This window comes from Strigops habroptila, chromosome 9, assembly GCF_004027225.2.
Source record: "Strigops habroptila isolate Jane chromosome 9, bStrHab1.2.pri, whole genome shotgun sequence".
NCBI classification, from domain to species: Eukaryota; Metazoa; Chordata; class Aves; order Psittaciformes; family Psittacidae; genus Strigops; species Strigops habroptila.
This window is the reverse complement of record NC_044285.2, coordinates 9,310,887-9,331,427: the sequence shown is the minus strand read 5'-3', so window position 1 is coordinate 9,331,427 and position 20,541 is coordinate 9,310,887. Positions and strand designations below refer to the sequence as shown.

General features: G+C 40.1%; 1 protein-coding gene across 1 annotated transcript in view; it reads right to left on the bottom strand.

Annotated features, from left to right (window-relative positions):
* The window catches only part of IL16 (interleukin 16), a 31,070-nt gene extending 12,434 nt beyond the window's left edge, over positions 1–18,636 (bottom strand). The window contains exons 1-10 of the mRNA XM_030498253.1: positions 18,190–18,636; positions 9,019–9,155; positions 8,215–8,347; positions 5,824–5,917; positions 5,184–5,326; positions 2,901–3,011; positions 2,159–2,273; positions 1,869–1,942; positions 1,570–1,783; positions 397–514 (exon numbers count right to left, since the gene is read on the bottom strand). Of these exons, the coding sequence (XP_030354113.1) occupies positions 397–514; positions 1,570–1,783; positions 1,869–1,942; positions 2,159–2,273; positions 2,901–3,011; positions 5,184–5,326; positions 5,824–5,917; positions 8,215–8,347; positions 9,019–9,155; positions 18,190–18,558 (1,508 nt within the window). The 5' untranslated portion in view covers positions 18,559–18,636. The remainder of the gene's footprint in view (positions 1–396; positions 515–1,569; positions 1,784–1,868; positions 1,943–2,158; positions 2,274–2,900; positions 3,012–5,183; positions 5,327–5,823; positions 5,918–8,214; positions 8,348–9,018; positions 9,156–18,189) is intronic.
* Positions 18,637–20,541: the final 1,905 nt, after the last annotated feature.

The window sequence follows — 20,541 nt, the reverse complement described above, 5'->3', positions numbered from 1 at the left end:
ATATTTCTATTTGGGTAAGAAGGGATAGAATTTGAGGAGCATGCATCAGGAAATACTAGTGCTCAAACAAGCCAGATTATGCCCTGTGTCTGGGGTTTTCCAGATACTTTCTCATTTGGTGATCTCCTCCAGGAAGAATTTGATATCCTTGTCTTAGACCTTCAAAGCTAGCCCAGCCTGGACAAGAGACAATTGTTTTATGGGGTTGCTATATATATATGGAAATCCTACATATCCTAAATAAGCATGCTCAAACCCTCAGAATAGCACACATGCTTTAAACCCCAAACTCCCAGAAAGCACTGTGATTTCCTGCCCAAACAGATCAAAAGTAAATCCATAAAACAGAGAAATGAACAACCAGTGGCAGAAGACAGACCCTCTTTCTCATCCTACCTGAGTCTCCCATCCATATGTGCCACTGAGCCTGGTGAGAGGGTGTGAATAAAAATCCCTGAAATACACTGGAAGTAAGGGATGCTACATAACCCAATTCCAAGGCCAACGCCTGGCTCTGAAAGAATTAATAATAATAAAAAAAGAAATAAGAAACAGTCAAATCAAACCAGTGGAGAGCCTTTTTTGAAACTGTCTTCAATTTAATTATTTTTTTCTATACAACCCGGAGTCTTGCTTTCATGAATGTTTCCCATTCAACATTAGCAGTTGCTCCTACTGCTTTTTTTGTTTTCCTTTTTTTCTTTCTTCCTCTCTGCCCACTCCCCAGTTAAAGTGAGCACACACCAATATTGCTTGGGGGGTTCCAAGATCTGGTTTGCAATTCATTACTGGTGTGTCACAGACAGAATGCAATACATTCTGTCATTACAGAAGAATTCAAATGACCTTATAAGGAGGCAGAATAGAAAAAAAAAAAAAAAAGGAAAGAAATTAAGAACAAAGGAATTAAGGATGTGTGGCTATTGTTGATATTGGCTATATCATCTCAATCCCCTTTCTGTTTTATATAATGCAGTCTAAGATTTTTGTGAGTTTACCATCTTTGCTCTGGACAGTCACTTTAATGTCAAATCCCATGCTGAGTGTTTGGTTATGTCATACTGTTACTTCATAGAGACTTTGTTCTGTTCGTTGCTTTGTTCCCATGTTTAAAAGTTTATTTCATTCTGTTGTTTATAAATAGAAGATGATGACAGTTGGAGAGGAGGTGAAAGAACTACAATGGCTATGTATTTTATTTGCTTTTAAGCCTTTTCAAAAATGGAATTAACTGCATGCATAATTATGCGTAAGAGTTGCATAATATGCTTAATAATTGGTAGTTGTTGCCAAGAGCTTTACTTTTTCACATGCAGGATATGAATGTGACTCTAATGCTTGAGTGGAAAAAATGAATTATTGGCTCTTGAGGACAGATGGTGTTCAAATTCCTGCTGTTGCTAGATAGCTGTTAGCACTAACAAGCACCAAGATCTAATTTAGTGTATTAAAAAAACTTAGTTCGGGAAAAGAATCAGGTTAGTGAGGAAAGACATTCGGAGAGCAAATAAACAGTGTTTTGTCAATTGGTGTCTTGTTTGCCAGTGCTCAGTTAATTTTAGCCCTTACCTTTGTTTAGGATAACTTCCATTATGACCCTGTCATTGGGCTTTGTAGCATTTAACGAGAATGCTGCACTTTCTGAACTGAAAGAGCTGTTTTCTTTGGTTATGCATGTACTAGAGCTCAGTGATTGGCACAAGTGGGGTGACAGACAGCTGGAAGCAGAATGAGGTGTGCTGAAGCTTGTCCTGACTGTAAGTGTCAGAAGACCCTTTTTGGCCTGCTAGAAACAAAAGATAATGGATGAATGAGTTAAGTTCATGTTGCGTGTAAAGACAGAAACTGCTGACAGGATAGTACATGACCTTGAATTTTTGTAAAGCATCATAATGTGTTAATCCATGCATAGATTCTCCATTCAGTTCCAGGATTTCATCACCTGTTTTTAAAGAGAAAATTGTACTATGTTACTATTACTCTATTGTGCAATAGGTTACATGATACGTACATGTACTCAAAAGAAGTCTTGCAAATACAGTAATGGGTGCAGGTGTAAAAGTGACTTAGGTTCATTTCAGCTTCACTTTAATTTGCCTTTTGGTATCATTCTTTGGGAATCTGGAGTGGGAAAAGGGAGAGAAGAGGGATTTCCTACCTTCTTGTAGCCTTCCATCAGCAGCAGCAGCTCCACCAGGAAAGATGGTTTTTACATAGATGCCTATTGGTCCATAAATGCTGTCTTTCCCTCCAACAATACTGAAGCCCAAACCCTAATTTATTGAAGAAAAAGTGTGAGAACCCATTTTCAGTTCCTATAATAGTTCGTTTGCAGTTTCTTCTGTGTTACCTACATGGGCAGTCTAGTCAATGTAGTAGTATAATCCATGAAGAAACAGTCAACTGCAGGAAGGTGTCTAAATTATGTTTTTCCTTTTTTTTTTTTTGTCCTTGAACCAATAAGCAGCCTTGAGATATTAATTTTCCTGTTATCTTTAATTTCCTCTCACATAAATGAAATTGATAAAAACAAGCAGATCTTGATATTACTAGTAATTTCAGACACACAGATGGAGATCTCATGGAGATATCTGTCTCACTCTCTACCAAACTGTTAGTGGGTGTTGTAAGTTTAAGCAACACCAATAGACCTTCATAGGTAGATATTTTTCATCTACTTATTCCTAGCCTAGATGGTGTTGCTAGCTAGATGTGAATATGTTGTTAGAACCTGAAGACTGTGCTTCAGCGAAGAGATACTTTAGAAGGTTAAGAACCAGCCGAATCGTAACTTATCACTCCTGGCAACCTCAATACCTGAAGTCACTTCCCTGCACTTTGCAGATTACATTTGTGAAATGAAGTAAAACTCTATGGTAAACCAGCAGAGCCAGTCTTACCTTCCCTTGTCCTTTCATCAGTACGATGTTTGAGATTACTGAAGCCTGTGAGCCACAGGATGCATGCACTAGCTGTGCTGTACTTAGTGATCTAGATGGCCTTGAAATTGCCTGTAAACATTAAAAAAAAAAAAATCATTTTAATGCAGAACCACAAATATTTGAACATATATTAGGACAACTTTTTTGTTTCAGATTTTCCTCCTTATAACCACATGGTATATATAGTACCATATATTAAAGCTTAAGAAAACCCAAACAATTCTCTCTAATTTTTGGAAGCCACTTGTTATTCGGACCATCACTGCTCACTGAAATTGTCTCACAATGACTAAACCAGAGTGAAACTACAATGTTGGCCCTTGAAATGGTGCAATGGTGTAGAAAGATCTATTTGTGCTCCCACTTGATTCTCCATGCCACAATTCCATTTGTGGCCATTAGGGGCCCTAAGCAAGTATTATCATATTTGCCTGTAAGAACTGAAGTAAGAAACAAGAAATTCTAACTCCTTCCCTCATCTTGCAACTAAATAACTTTCTCTTGGGAGAATAGAACCTGTTTTCAAGCATTTCCCCCAAAATAGAAGATAGTTCTCACAAAAGTTCTTCAGACTGTGAGCTACCCTGTGCTGCCTCTGTTAAGCCACCACATAGGCTTCTTTCTACTGCTGAAAGAGGTGGAGCACATCCTTTTTGCTTGATAAGCAAGGGTAAAAAATTTCTCAGTGCTTTTCCTCTCTTCATTCCATACATAGTGGATTTCCTAACTTCAGCCCATGAGATATGACCCATTTTAATGAACCTTTAAGGAAATATTTAATGGAAACCTCCTATTTGAACATGGAATTGGGTATTGCAAACTGATTTAAACACTGGCAAAAGTCATTACCTAAAGCTTAACTATGCATGAAGTTCAGCAGAGCCAGAGTTAATTGTACTCATTACAAGTCCAAGAGAGTTCAATGCTTTTTTTTGTAATGCAGCAAATTGAAACTAACAGCTGTTGGAGCATGTGGAACATCAGCCAAAATTTCAACTTCTGCATATGCAAGAAAATAAGTCTCAATTTTGACATAAAAACAAGATTAATTATTCAACATGGGATTGGGAACATGATTAAGAGGGAAATGTCTGTGCAATACCAAAAACATACTCTCCAACAAATGTAACTCTGCGAGATCAGGGTGATTGCTTATTCCATTGCGGGGCTTCTGAATGGGAAATCAGAGGTTTTCAGATTTCTTTTGCTTCTGTGTGGGGTGGTGTATTTAGTATTTCTGCGTGTGGTGGGTAATGATGCTGGAAAGAAGGATGCTGCCAAAGAGCTTCTGCCAATGGGTGCATGTGCCACACAGGACCTTCAAGCAGGAGGAAGCCCAGCATATCCCTGACGGTCAGTCTGTCTGTCTGCACGAGTGGTGTTTGGTTGGGGTTTGTGCTCCAGCTTGTCACCTCCTCACCCCTGTTGAAGCCCAAGGTCAGGCTGTAGTGTTCCCAGGGTGAGGGACCTGCCAGGAAGCCAAGCAGCAAGTCCCCAGCCAAGCCTTAGGCAGTGCAGAAAATGGCAGCTGAGCGTGAGGAGCTTCACCTTCATCTGCCCTCTACAGGCTTGAGGCTGGGGACCTTTGTCCATAAACACCAACACCCTCTCTACCCTGCCCAGCCTCCGCTCTCCCAGCCAGCTGTGAATCACTTGGCATCCATCTGGAGAGCAAGAGACCATCAAGTCTCTAGCCCACATTAATGGGGTTGTTTAAGTATGTCTGGTTCACTGTGGGGCAGAAAGCAGGATGCCTCATGCAGCCAGCGCAGCTGAGGGCAGTCACTACCAGCCATGAGGTGACTGTGGGGGCTCGTGGTGACAGGGCCCAAAGCTCGGGCTGGGGTTTTATCACCACGGGCACAGAGCATCTCCACAGCCAGTGGCGGGAAAACGCTCGGGAAGGACCTCTTCAGCGGTGAGCTCTGAGGTGGCTCCGGGTGGCTACCATGGTGGTGTGAACCACACAGCAGGATTTACATGCACTGTAAAACCCGCTGGGGCAATGGGAGGGAGAAGATGCTGGAGAAACAGGGTTTTGCTGGCACAGAGCCTACCCCACTCTTAGTCCTCACAGAGGATGGATGGGGTTAAAAAATGGAGGAAGCCAAGTGCGCCATCTTCCCTGACAGGGTCTGCAAGGAAGGCAGGTTTGGTGGGAATGTGGCTGCTGAGGTTGTTGAGAGATCATTACTGGAGGCAGTTTTGCCTGTGTTTCAGGTGATTTCCTGTATTACTCACTGAGGTTCTGCCTCCAGAGAAGTCCAGCTGTTGGGAAAGAGATTTGCGGCTGGTGTGGAGAGCGTGGGGCTGCCGGTCTCTGAAGGGCACAGCTTTCCGGGGCGTCGTGCAGTCCATCTCTCCTATCCAGTATGGGTTTACGCCTGTCAGACATGGGGAGAGAGCCTGGGTTATTTCTCAAGTGCTGGACATTTCTGCACATTCACTTTATCAGGTAAATGTTACTTAGAAATGTTTTTCCTCTTGTAAATCTCTCTGTGAAGGGAGTGATCTTCTCAATCCTCACTGTAGGGGTAGCCATTGATATTAAATAAATAAAAAGCAAACATTCCCTACCAAAATCTAAAATACACTTTTAAAAACACTTCTAAGAATTTCAGAATGTAAATTTATTTAAATTCTCTTTAGAATACATGTTTAAAAACATAAAATTGAATGCTTGTGCACAAAACATCTGACTGTGGGATATTGTGAATATAAAAGCTGATGCTTTTATGCGTCAGCAATTCGTAGCTGAGGATCCCAGACTAAATTTGGACAACAGCTGCAGTTTCTTTCAACACTGCAGTACCATTACATGATGAAGTGCTGTACACTCCCTGACTATTACAAGAGAAAAGAGTGCTTCTTTGCAACTTACTGGTTGAGTTGCTGCGAGTCCGTTGACATGCAGCTTTACTGTGCAGAAAACCATTTTGTATTTCCAAAGGCTTTTCCTTACAGGTTGGTGTTTTCTGAAAAAAAAAAAAAAAAAAAAAAAAAAAAAAAATTGCTGAAAATGATCTAAACTTAAAAATAAAAATTCTCCTTATTTGGTTTGCACAAATTTCAGCTTGAATTAAAAAACATGGAGCAAAATTAATTGTTTAACATAAATAGGGTAATAAAGGAGAATGCAGCTTAAAACTATTATAGAAAAATCATTGCTATAAAATGATTATAATTTGCCAAAGTAATAAGATAGAAATAGGCTCAGGTCTTTAGACAAAATGGAGAGAAAATTAATTGGAAGCCCCCAGTTGGTTCAGACAGACAAGTATTTTGATGTATGGGTAAGCTGTACTAACATACCTCTAGTATCTGGAGATAACTTGTGCCTTTTATATCCTTGGTCTCTATCACCTCAGAAAGGTATTATTTGCAAAAGGAAAATTCTTAGCCTCAGCTTTGTGGTGGTGGATAGGTATCTAAGTTCTCATTTCAAAGCGATGCTTTTTAGTCAAAATACGATCCAATTGCTTAAAAACTTTTGTGGACTAGGCTTTAGAGTTTTCCAAAGATTCAGCCTCTTCTACTTGGAAACTCTTAGTTGCTTTGGAAAATATGGCCACTAATTCTAGCATTTTAAAATTTGCAGATAAAACATTCAGCTCTCTAAATGCAGGGGTTTAGAACACCTTGAAAATAAATAAATAATCACATCTGAATAACAGTTGATGTTAGGAATAATTTCTGGACGTGTATGGTTCCTGAAAGTCCTGCTTCTGTTATGACATGGGGAATGCCATTGATCCTGAGGGAATCACAGTTTAAGGAAAAACATTACTAAATACAGACATCATGTGGAAACTGGAATCTAGTACACCTCAAAGTATAGTACACCTCAAAACTCTTTTAAGAGTTTTGCTCAGCAATATTCTGCAGGGGCTAAGAAGGCCACAAGAGCAGCATCAGAGCAGGATTTATATGTTCTAATCCATCTGAATCCAAACAAGACAAACACTTTCTTCCAGAAGCCTGACTTTAGTAGTGCTGTTTGGAGATACCTGAAGAACTAATGGATGATAATTTTCCTCTTCGACAGCAGGTGGAGGCATTGCCAAGTAGCAAAATCCTACTAGGGCTTTCCAGTCCTGTTCCCTTAGGGCATTCTTCAAAATAAGAAATACTTATTTTGATATTTATCAGAGAAGATGAAGAAGCATTTTGAAAACGATTTTGCAGTGTTTCTCTTGCCAAGCCAGCTAGCTTGAAAAGCCTTTGCTATTAACCCTTAATTAATTTGGTGCAGGCTTGTCTTTAAATGCACCGTTCACCTGGCTGCCTCTCGGGTCACATTATGCTGCAGAATTTTAATGTAGTTCATCTCTGGACACTTAGACATTTAAAGGAGAGAAAACAAACAAAAATCTTGGCAGGATGCAGCAGACATCTGGTTGAGACAGCCCACTGATGTACTAGGAAGAGGCACACTCAGATTTGACAGGAGCTCTAGCCCGGGTTTCTTTCTCAGTCTAGGATTACAACATAGCTTTCTGTGTGATTCATTTGCAGATAACAGAAAGTGCCTTTTTCTCCATGAATATCAAGATCTGGAGTCTGCAACAAATCTCTGTCTGAGCTCTATTGTCTTCAAAGTGGTAAATGTGTGGTGGGGGACTAACTGTCCAGTCATCATCCTCCAGAATTCCTCCAGAATTTGTAAGCAAAAAGCCTTTGGTGCAATCTAGTTGGGGTGGGGATGAGAGGAAAAGAAGCCTGAAATGAAATGTGTCTAATCCAATGAAATGGACTCTGTGAAAGAAAGATCAAAAGGATTTTCAATGGAAAGATTTGATGATAATCCAGGGTTGCTGACCTGCTAATGCTGCCTCCTGTTCCCCTCTCTCTGTAGCAGGCTCCAGTAACATTCACTATGGGAATTTTTTAGATCCTAGATCCACAGAACTACTTCAGTACAGTGCCTGCTCTCTGGCTTCTGGATTCATGAATCTTCCCTTAAATCCACCTCTGCCTTTGCTCAACTTCCAAATAGAAAATTAACATTGGCAAGCTAAGTGTTTCTAAAAGGAAGGGTCGTACAGCCCTTGCTAGAATTTCCCAGAGCCTTGGCCTCCCATAGCCTTTGTTTGTCTGGGAAAAAAAGCTATGCTGAAAGTCACCAGAGCCTGACCACAAGAGGTTTGGGATTTTGTCAGGAAGAGCAAACCCATGTTCTTCAAACGTCTGATGCACAAATTCCCCCTCTCTCTCAAGTTAATGTCAAATCACCCCACAACCCGTGGGAGGGGACCACAACTTTCATGCTTACTTTGCTAGCCATCATGATGTTCACCAGCCGTGTTGTTGGGTGAATGAGAGATTCAGCCTCCTTGCTGGACAGATCTTTAAGTGATTGTCCATTTAGTGTTAGCAGTTCATCCCTTGGGCTCAGACAACCATCCCTTAAAGAAAAATAGAAAAAAGGAACACGTTTGCATATTGTTTTACAAAGTACAGAACTATTGTGCTACGTGTCTCACTAACTGAGGAGTCAGCTGCAACCTTCCCTTTGCCTTGAACCAAGATGCTGTGGGATGTCTTGATGTGTGATATACTCCAACCCCTGCTAGGATTTTTCCCTGTTGCTGCTCTCTTCTGCTCAGTCCTGGTGATCAATGACTGCCTTTCCACATACAGCTTACATTCAGGCAAAATATTCCTCCTCTCTCACCATCCTGCATTTACAAGTTGCTTTATTGTCTTTCAGGAACTTTGTCTTACATTGCTTTCCAGTGGCCTTGCCAGGCTGGTTATATCCTACATTGCCCTCTAATAGGGCAACTAGGAAAACACCATTTGAAAACTTGATGTTATGTATAATCTTTTATTCTTCCAGGTTTTATTTCTTAGTATAATTAAGAAGCATTAGATCCCTGAATGTTCACAGGTTTATTTTTCTAGAATCTTAACCTGTCTCTCCAACTGGAAGTATTGTAAGGAATGATTCCCAAACATTTCTACCTTTCCCTGAACCTGAGCTTCAAGGCATAGCTTGTCACAGAAAGCTGGTCATGCAAAATCTGTGTAGAGAAATGGCTCCATAATAAGCCTGCTGACTCCACGTGTACTGTACCTGCTTGCTGCTGCTCCGGCAGGCACGTGGCCACCTGCGAACCCCTTCCAGAGAGATGCACATTTCGGGCTCCTGGAGAGCTTGATTCCTGAGCTGCTGTTCCCTGTGGTTGTACACAGCCTGCAGATGCAGCTGTCCTATTCAGAAGATGAAAGATTGCATGAAAGAAAATGTACCAAGGATGTTAAAAGTTACTTAGTTATCTTGAACCTTTTTAAGAAATACAGAAAGTGTTCTTGTTCTTAGAACCAGATTGCCTCCAAGTAGAACAGGAACAGGCCTTTAGCACTGTGTGGTTGTGAAAGAATAATTGTATTACCAAGTCAGTGTCTAAAAAAAGTTGTTTTCCTAAAGGCTTCAGTGGCTTTCTAGCTACAAGAGGGAAGTATTAGAATAGAATGCCCCTTTACATAGAGGGGAAGAGAACAGATAATAGACTTTTCATAGTAACTGGACAAATTTTGTCTATGCTAACTATTATAAGGGAGGAAAATAAACATATGCCAGAAAAGGAAGTACTCTGGAAAACAGAAGGGGTCTGAATGGAAAATAAGTGTGTACAAAACACTAGAAGCTCCACCCCTGCTGCTGCCTTGTTAAGAGGGGGCAGGTGAGCAGAGAGGTCTGCAACAGTGGAAGATTCTTTATCCAATCCACACTGGTTGAGGTTGCTGTAGTCTGTGTGTTGCATATGGAGGACTAATTGCAAGCACATTTTTAACACAGTTATGAATCATTAACAAACGGCCATACAAAGAAATAGCGTCTTAAGTCATATGAGTAAATAAACAAGGAATGGATTGACTCAGCACATGGAGGACAACACATTCATCTAGGAAATATACTCCTGCAACATATATGTATGTATGCTTAAAAATACAAAAGAGACAAGGAAAGCTGGAAAGTTAGCACACAATTTCTTTTCTATTTGCTTAGTAAATCTCCTAATTCAAGTATTCACTCATTCTGCTCCCAACTGAACCCACCTCCTCTGCCCTCGCCAGCCTCTCCATACTCCACAAAGTGAAGAGGGCTCTCAGTGTATCCTGGATCCAGGCTTGTTCCCAAGAGATTTGTATGACTGAGGTATAGATTTCTGAAGGGGAGGCAAATTTCATATGTTAGGACAGGCCACAAGACATAGCGGTGGTCAACTGTCTGTATTGCTCCCAGGTCCCCTGGTCAGAGTGTCATGAACTATTTCCAGTAATCTGTAGTCCTTTAATAGCACAAGGAAAGCTGTGTAACCACCTTCTTCACCGTCAGTAGGGGTTAGAGTTCATCCAGCTCTGAGGGCTAGAATCATTATGTCCTTTGACCACAAATCAATAGGCATCACATCATACCTGCCTGACAGCAAACACAAACTTCAAATTCACAGCAATGTCAATAAATGTCATTATCTTGTAAGCTGACTGTCGAAGCCTGTTTCCCATTCTGAAGCTTGCCAGAGTAAATCTAAGTCTGTGAATGAATGAAGTATTTAACTTGCAGTCCTAGGCTCAATGCAGGCTGAATTCAGTAGGTAATGGATAAAGGCTATACTTGTATTGACTGACCTGTTCACTCGGTGGGTTTGTTTGCATTCCAGATTGTCTGCCATTAATGAGGAGTGTCTGAATTTTACGAAGACTTTTCTGTTCATAAAGAGTGCTTCTAGTGAGTAATGGGTAAGTAAGCATGGACAGAATTCTCTTAAACCAGTTAGTTTGAATACTAGTTTTGAACCTTCTATATTTACTTTTCACCCAAGGTAAATATCTTGGGAAATACATAATTGAAATCAGGACCACATTATGCTTTTTTTTTTATCTTGTGACAGTGTTTTGAAGTCTTCAGTGTGGTAACAAAATAAAGATTAGAATTCTGATGTCTTAAAATTTCAGACCTTGAGTAGCAAAATATGCGAGCTATCTTTTCTGTTTGTTTGCTTTGGTCCTTTGTTTTAGGTATCGGTAAGAAATCACAGGCCAGATTTTGTGTACATGAAACATTCATTAAACTCAGTTTTTAGTAAGGTTGTTCTAAAACATGAGAAATGTAAGATATACAGAAAATGTAGGAAATTATTCTGCTGGTTGGCTGAGTATTTTGAGATGTCAGCTGATCATGGATTGGGATTGAGGCAAAAGAATAATTGTATTATAGAGTCAGTGTTTTAAAAGAGTTGTTTCTTTTTTTTCCTGCAGTCAGAATTCAAGTTTGGATTTGCCAACTTCTCTTCTTAGGAGTCCTTACTCTTGTGTAGTGCTCCCCTAAAATAGCTATATATCCTCTCACAGACACTGGTCAGGCACGCACACAGAAATCTGCATAGCTCTTCACAGTTTGTTTTGTTCTTGATTTTAACTTAATGCCTTTTCAAACTGTCCCCAACTCATCTCTGTTAAGAGCACAGTCATGCTTATACCTTTCCTATGTCTCGTTCATGGTGTGTATAAAAATCCTCGTAATTAATTGTCCAAAAGTTATTTAGCTTTAATCAGTTTCACAGGACATCACAAAGTGCAGTGGGTTTGGCTCTGAAGTTTTTCATTGCAACACCACAAAAGTCCTTTGGGGAAGGCATTTTATTTTGTACAATGGGGCACAGGCCAGGCTGGAAATTCTGGGTTGTATTGGGTCATACATGTGAAATGACACCAAATAAAATCTGATATGAAAATTCTTTCCCAAAGCAATAAGTTATATGCACTTAGTCAGAAGGAAATTAGAAGTTAAATCTGTTGTACACTGCAGAAAAAACTTGGGAACAATTTTCGTTTAAATCTGTAGTCATTTTACCAAGCTGGGCTACATTTGAAATTAGCTTCATGTGTCAATCCTTTCTGCAACTCATTTATGTGAATCACTTTAAAAAAGAAGTAGTTTTTATGGGACTGGAGAGACATGTGGCAAATATCTGTATGTTGTCAGCATCTGCACTTTTTTTGCACTTTTTTGGGTCCTGGATATAGATCACTATATTCACATCCAAGTTATTGCAACATGACACAAAATTAATAAAAGCTGTTCTTTAGAAAAATAAACATTTGACCAGTTCATGTGCCAGCAGCCAATTTGCTCTGGGTTTTGTTCCTTAATATTTTTTATTTCCTATCTCACTTATTATTTTATGCATAGAAATACTGCTGATGGTTCCGAGAGTAAAGACAGTATTTATTTTGTATCCTCCTCTTTAGTGTTCTGCTTGTTCTGAAAAGGACTTATAGCTCTGAATGTTATGAATGCTGAAAATTTGCCAGAATAAGTTTGACAGGTGGATTTTTAGGTCAACCTTGCCTTGTCTTTATTAGGACATAAGCTTAAACTCATATTTGCTGTAAGTGAATAAAATCTCTCTGCTTATAAGGGGCTTTTGCCACCTGAAGAAACTTGTATCTGCATTATAATATCCACTCATGGCTTTGAAAACAAAATGAAGAAGGTCTGTGGGAGTGCATTATAAGCAAAATTTGTCTTTAAACTGAATCTGCTTGGCTGCAGGATAAAGAGCAAAGGTGAAGTTCAAGAGACTTCTTGCATGCAGTTTTGTCACAGGTGAGAGTAGATTAATTTTTCATGTGTTTAGTTCTGGAAAAGTAATTTGTGCTTCCTGGCCAACTCTCCTGCCCCCCCCTTTTTTTTCTGTCACGCTAAATGCAAAGCTTCTGAGGATGTTTTTCTATCTGCCATTTAAGAGATTTCTTTTCCCTTCATGCTTTCATTAGGCATTTCTAGCCTAGAGTCCCATCTCAAAACATCTAATTCCAGATGTTGTTTAGAAATCAGGGTAACCATGGCATCTGTGGAAAACTGAAAAACTTTTGCGTGCTCTCAACATTAGACACAGTGGTTAGATTGTCTGAAATGAAGTAGAGTGCTATACAAGGCTAGTTCAAGTAAGGTCTTTGACTCAGCTAACCAAGCATATGACAATGAGGTGTTTGACTGCTGGTTTAAAAAAGAAAAAAAAAAGAAAACAAAAAATAATCTAACAACAGTACAATAATGAATTTAAACATTTAGCTTTTTTGCCCTCCTGACTGTGAAATGGCTGGGATTTCCAAGTGGAGTATTAACAGAATACAGTCTTTGGGGATTTTATTCAAGAACCATTTTTCTCTGCATCAGTTTTTGCAGAGGAAGGGCCAGATTCTCTCTGGCATAAACTGACATGACTCCACTGACTCTGACGATGCCTTGGTCTTTTCAAAATATTTATAGTAGATGTAATTCATTTTGCCAGCAGCATATTCCCTTTGCAATTAATAAAATGGCAGAAGCTAGAAAGCCTTTGGACGATGCAAGAAGCAGGACATGGGATTAAGGTTCTGCCGAAGGCAGATGATTCAGTACATCAGATGTTACAGATGAACCTTTCCACCAATCATCTGGCCTTTGGTATGTTTGTCTGGGAGTCTTTGCCCTGGCACACATTTCGCAGCACACACTATCTTAATGTAACAGCCTCTTTCCCAACTTTGGAGATAACACGGCCTCAGTGTCGCAAAGGCCGGAAAGACAGAAGGAGAGAACAAGTAGGAAAAGGGAGGAGGACACACAAATGCCTAAATAAATGCAGTCTCCTCTCCTGGCTTTGTTTTTCCATCCTGCCCTTAGGCTCATGTTAGAGGCATTACAGTCTGTTGTCGCAACACTTGTCCTGGTACCAAAGGGCTAGTTAACTGGTGCTTGCACAAAAGTGACTTAAAATTGTATTCTGGTGGTGACCAAGGGAGAAAAATGACCTTTCTCCTTCAAGCAGAAGGTCAGGGACCAAAGGAAGCAAGAGTAAAGAAGTCTCTAGAACTGAGTGAAGCCATGCAGTCAGATCAGCTTGGATCCAAAGTTTCCAGAAAGAGTCAGCCCTTCCCTGTGACAGTTTATTCTAGATGATACTTCAATCCTCCTACCAGCTCCTCTGGCTGGTAACCCTTGGTGCTTCCCAGGGCATTGGTGGTGCAAGGAAGAGGTAATGAAATGCTTCATGAAGTAGCTCTCAAACCCAGCAGAGACTGCTCTTTTCTGAAGAATAGGAGTTTTATTATCTAATCCTGTGTGTTCTCCCTACAACTGGCATAGTTTCAGGCTTTGTAATGACATGAGCAGGCAAGGGCATCTTCCAGTGTTTGCTGTGTCAGTGCACAAGGTACCAGACCCTGCTCACAATGGTTTTTTGTTTTCCTTTCAGGCCACCTGAACATTGCTGATTCTGTGAGAAGCAAACAATAAAAGAGATCTGCTTGTTTATACACTGGCAAGCTGGCTTTCCAGCTCTGTCCATACCAGACTAAGCACACCTCATCTAAGTGGTCCAGGAGCTGGCTGAAGAAATGACACCCAGGTAATCCTGGGTGCATTAGATGCAATGAACAATAATCAATATGAGAGAATATTGGAACACAGAAACCAAATGAATTAAAAGACTGTTCATCTGCTCTCCTAGTTGTTTCCAGCACATTAGAGAACGGGGGTGGGGGGGGGGTGGAACTTTGCTATTTAGAATATATAATGAGAAACTTTGAAGAGGATGTATAGATTAATGGATCGAACTGAGATATTTTTGCCAGGCAAAGTTGTTATGTGCTATAGGATTTTGTTACAGCTTTTCTTTGCCTGTTACAAGTTGCTTCTACTGCTTTCCAGTACAATCAGCCAGGCAGAAGGAGAGAGATGGCTGGGAAGTTTATGAAATGATAGTCCTTAGTGGGAACATCTCTACCTGCCTTCCTGCTGAGAACAGGTAGATGAAGGAAGCTGCTGATGCAATGCACAGAACCAATGTATTGCTGATGCAATGCACAGAACTGATGTATTGCTGATGCAATACACATGCTGAGAACACAGAGAAGACAAGGAAGAATGTGGCATTTGGTAGGAAGTGGGGAGTAGTTAGGTGATGGACTTTGCTGCAGATATGATTCCTTCAGTGCTCCTTACATTCTTCTTTCCTCACTTGCTTTAAAGTATCCCATGACCAACTGTTTCCTCTTTTCCTATATTTGCAATTTCACACTCTCTCTACCCTCTCTGTTTCCTTTTTCCCAGATTGTCTCCTGTTTTCTTTCATTCTCTGTATGTCACAGTGACAGCTTTTCTGTGATAAAAAATGACTAGGAATAGGACTGCAGCAGCAAAGTGAGGTAGATATCTGTGGCAGTAGGGGAGGCTGAGGTTAAAGGAGGACATAACCACTAAGGACTGTTACACAAGGACCTATGTGACCTAAAATGGCCATGTCTTGGCAGGGTGGGTATTACCATCTGGTCATCCAAATGTCTGAGGTAACTGCATAGTTCACATGGATGCAGCACTGAGGTTTTTGCCCTGAATATAATGAACTGCTAAATAATTGTTGATGAACTTCTATTTAAGTCTTATCTCAACCTTATTTCCTTCCACCTGTTGTATCATCAGAATTTCAGCCTTCTGAAATTCTCTTGTGTATAATAAGATCTGAGTTCCAGCTCAAAGTCTTTTCTACAGGTAGTGCAGTAAGAACAAAGTGTTTGTGCGGATTCTCTGTAGTTTAATATAGGTTGTGCTCATGCTGCAGTGCTTGCCTCAATGGCTACAGCAACATTTTCCATTGCAGACTGAAGTGAAAGGAATTGATGTCATGATGCATAGATGCTCTCTCTTCAAAAATTCTCCTCTTATCTCTCATTTCCTTATTGTAAATAGCACCTAGTTTCTCAGACTGTTAGTAAGGACACAGGAATATTCTTTGGGATCCTAAAAATGTTGGAATCAGGAAAAAACATTGCATATGCATAAGTCCTGAAACACTGATTTGCTCTTGGTTATGGTGAATCTCATACATGAGAGTATGTCTCAGAGAGATATTTAAGCTTTTTGAATAGAAGAGAGGAATTAGTATTTGGAATAGTGATGTTTCAGGTTCCCCCTTAGCTCTGCACAAGAAATGCACAGAGCACATTAAATCATGCAGCATTTTTAAACATTCTTCTCTCCTTCAAGTGTGACAGCAGAAATAAAATGGTTCAGTTCTGTGAGAGTTATTAGCACCTTCAGAGTTATGCTTTTAGGGCTGCAGGCGCTAGAAAGCAGAATAATAGTGGAATATCCTCAGCAACACCACAGAAAGAATGGAATCAATTTTCCTGAACAAAGACAAGGATCCTTCAGCTCTGAGTCACACATCATGAATTTCTGAAGTGTCACATGGAGGTGGAGAGAGCGAGTGTTATGCTGGGACTTGAAAAATACTTGTTGACTCCTTTCTTAAAGAGAAAGGTTTTAAGCTTAAACACTCTAAGACACATGGTACAGGAAGATTTTCCTGATAGGCTTGTGCCCTGTGGAAGATAGAGATCATTGGTTTCATACCATAGGGCAAAGCCTCAACAACAGTAGTACAGGATAAGGTCAGTGTAGGTGTTAACAAAGTTCATCCTATTTAGCATCCTGAGATAAGACTTTTTAGAATCACACACTGATCAATGACCCTGCAAGGCATGGAAGATTAGCAAGTAGCATTTCAGAAGCTTTATATTGCTATGAGAGCTCTGGAATAGGGAATTTAATGTACCCGTTGTTCACAGTGGCACTAAGCAACCCAAACGCTGCTACAAGGGACTGAGTTGCTGACTAATTTATGTCAACACCCATCCATGCTCCCGAACTATCCTGTTCAGTGACACTAACAGCCTAAGAGTGGATTTATACCCTTAGTAGTTGTATTTTATCTGCAATGGCATTATTTACGAGACTTGCTTTGTTCCCCAGATCCCTATTTGAGCTGCTTGCCAGCTATAAAGCAAATGGTCTAAAGTTACAGTCTGCAGTAAGGTACTGAGTGGTTTCATACGGGTATGGACCACATCAGCTATTGGAGCCCTTCATATTTGGAGGCATGCAAGCAAATAGATTGTGGCGGCTGACACACACCTGAGGCAGTGCTTCAGCTTTGTTAAAGAGGGAGGACTCCACAGCAGCAACTTCTTCTTCACACACTGAAGGAAATCAGTAGAGTTCATATGGACTGTTTCCAAAAGGGAGGAGCTGGTATGGTTTTGCAGGTGACTGAGTATATTCTGGTACTTGGGTCTGTGTCGCCTATTTATGTTTTCTGTCAGAATGTAATAGAAAGTCGGCTTGATTTTGTCCTTATACTGGGAATTTGCCAGGGGCTGAAATATCTCATACCCAGAACTCTGTACTGCTGCAGCCTTTGCAATATTGAGGTGCGTGCTGTGATCATTAGCAAGAAACTTTAGGAGTAAGGGGAGATTCTGATTTTCAGTGGCACTCTGCCACTGTGTGTTTGTAGATGTAGAAGTCTAGTTTTAGCATATTTCTATTGAAGGTATGTAAAAATAATATAAATAATAGAAGAAATATTTTAGCAAAAGAATCAGTACTTTCACATAAACCACTATTCGCACAGGTAAAAGCCATATAATAAGGGAGGTGCCATGAGGACACAAACTGTATTAAAAGACATGTCATACCTACAGTGAGGTCCCTTTCATGCATCACACCAACAGGCAGAGAGAAAGTAGAAAAAATAGGATATTTTCCTAATTCGGGATTATCAGAAAACCAGGATAATTCCTGAAAAGGAACTTTCTAAAGGCATCTAAAATATATTGTTCAGACTGAAAAATTATTCAGATTCAGGTTAACATAGTTGCTTCTTGATTAAAGAATGTTATAACATGAGGCTGTGAAGACTTTTTATATCTCTAGGAAAAAGTTACTTTTCTGGTGGTTTTAGAACCATCGCTACCTCCTTCCTGAATCAGAGAGAAAGAACATCTGCCTGCTGAATCTCCTGAGTCTTTCTTAGTATTGCTATAATTCATACTTGCACAGCTTGTGAGACCTCCTGGTATCACACTTTACAAATGTACTTTACCCTAGTGGCAGTTTTATATTTTGAACTGAATACTATATTGCAGGTAGCAAGCACCAGCTGTGCTAGTTTGAATACACTGAAAGTGGCCTAACAGGCGCTGATTCCAGCAGAATGTCAATCAGCACAGTGCAACAGCACAGCAGGGAAGCTAATACATTTTCATGCTGTTTATACAGAGCAGGAACACTGCAGGCTCACAGGCTCTGAAACAGCCAAGTACAATCCTGTGCTCCTGCAAAGTATGAATTAATCCATTTAGGAACTACTGCAGTGGGAAACATTACAATATACTGCACCAAATTGCCTACCTTAGTGAGTAACTTTCTTCTCATGTTATTGCAGTTCTCATTTGCTGCACCTTTGGACTGGACTGTGCTGGTGATCACACGTGGAGGATCAGGTGGGCTGTCTTCTGTCTCTGATGTGCATGGCACTTGTGTTCTAGGACAGCAGTCAAAGTCCTCCTGACCCCAGCTGGTAGACATCTCAAAGGGATCAGGGTATTTCTCATCAGGACTTGACCCGTCGTCACTGTTTTTGGCATTGCAAAGTATAAGAGATCTTGAAATGGAGCGGAACTTTCTTGACTTCCTGTTCCCAGCATTGCTCTTTCGATCCATCTTCAGAGTGCTGTTGGTGCTGCTCTTTTTCCTATCATTCTCCCATTTATGTGGCATGATACTTTCAAAAACTTTCTCCGCTTCTCTGGCGCTAAATATCCTCCAGCAAAGGAAATATAAAAAGTAAGTTGTAATATACCCCACTTTCTCCCACTTAATAACCTACACTACTGAAAAGCCCTAATGAATAAATTGAATCAACAGAGCCTTTCAGTCTGCTAACAGCCACGTGATATCTTATGACTTGCTAATTCTGTTTCTGTGCAGTGCTCTACTAAATTCTCCTTCACCTTTTCATTCTCTTTCCATGCTCCCCAAGCACAATGGAGTGCTTTTAATAAATGTTTTTCATGCTTCCATTGTGCTGCTTCCTTTGGGCTTTGGCTGAATTTGCACGTTGAAATCCCAAATTGAAAAGGAAGACACTTTAAAAGCATTACTCTATCCTCCTAACATTATTTGGAAAGAGGAAGCTCCTTCTGAAGTTTGATTCATGAAACCACTGTAATTCAAAGATTAATCAAATTGTTGAGGTTAAGTTCTCTGCCTGGCGCATCTGATTTTAAGTGGTTGAGCAAAAGTAGATCTTAGGCATGAGAGAATAAGGAATGTCAGGCTGCTATAAAACTCCTACCTTTGCAGACCAGAACTCACTTAAGACAGTGCATTTAACAGTAACAGAGAGATCCAGTGAAGCACTTAAGATGTGAATATCTGATTAGGGATTCAACTCTATAAAGGAGTACAGCTCCAATACATCAATCAAAAAGTGTCCCATTACAGAAATGGTTTGTTTCAGGGTATGATTCAGCATACAAAATTAAAAGAAAATTAAAGAAATGCTATTCAATCAAAATATGGCAAAAGTTGGAGCTTTTGTGAGTAAGGAGCATGTTAAGATAACAAAGGGGAGCTTTGTTAAACTGTTTGTTTTTTCTCTAGAAAAAGGTTTCTGGAAATATTTTGGTAGGTATGTCAGTGCTGAAAATTCAACAAGAGGAAGTCTAAATTAATTACTTTGACTTTGTTGCTCAATTTTTATTAGCTTGTTTATTACACACACTTTCTTATTCTTTTTGCAGTACGCAATTGATACTGTATGCTGCCATTCCAGAAAAAATGCCTATTGAAACTTAAGGATTTGCATAAATCACAGATGCTGTAGGTGTTATATACAAAATTGAAAATCAATGTAATTTGAAAAGCACTTCTCAGGTATACTATTGAGAGAAAAGTTTCTACATTGTGCACCAAACTGGGTTCTTGTGTTTGTTTTGGCCTTTTCCTCCCCTGCTTTATGCAGAATTAGGTAGATATGTTTGCACTATGTACCTGAAATGCCACTGGTGATACAGAAACGAAAGGTGGCAGATTTTCTAAATGCTCCTTATAGCCACAGCAATGAAGAGAGGCCTGCAAGTTCTGGCCAAGCCAGATTCATATCATAAAGCCAAGCCAACCTTATAATAAATCTGCAGGATTTTTTTTCTCGCCTCCCTCCCTCATACAAATGACAAGGAAAACGAAAACAGATGATAAACACTATGCCATTGGGTGCGTGTCTGAAAGAGCTATATGGTATTGCTGGAAAGATACACAATTCAGTGTGAATCTGAATTGATTCGGATTTGTGAAAGAAAAAAAAATTTTTCAGGAGCAGCAACAAGATCCCTGCATCTCCCAGGCAAAAAGATGTTTATTTGTGCAGTCCTTTCTAGCATTTTTGATAGGTAATGTTCCTGCAGCCTTTCATCATAACTTATTTTCCATCATACCAGTCCTAATATTGCTCTGCTCCTTGATATCTCTTTTCCAAATCCCTAAAACTTCAGGAACTTTTGCCCTGAGTATTGGAACTTGTCGGATTTCCTAGCAGGACATTATTCCAGGGCAAAGTTTAAGTTTGAAAGTATCCAGGGAACATGTTATGTTCCGCTAAGCTGGTGAGTTTTCTGGACCTCTCTTGTGTGTCTTTGGGATCCCCTCTGCTCCTGTGGGAGAGTCTGGCCCCACTGCACAGGAACATTGGAACTCAAGTCA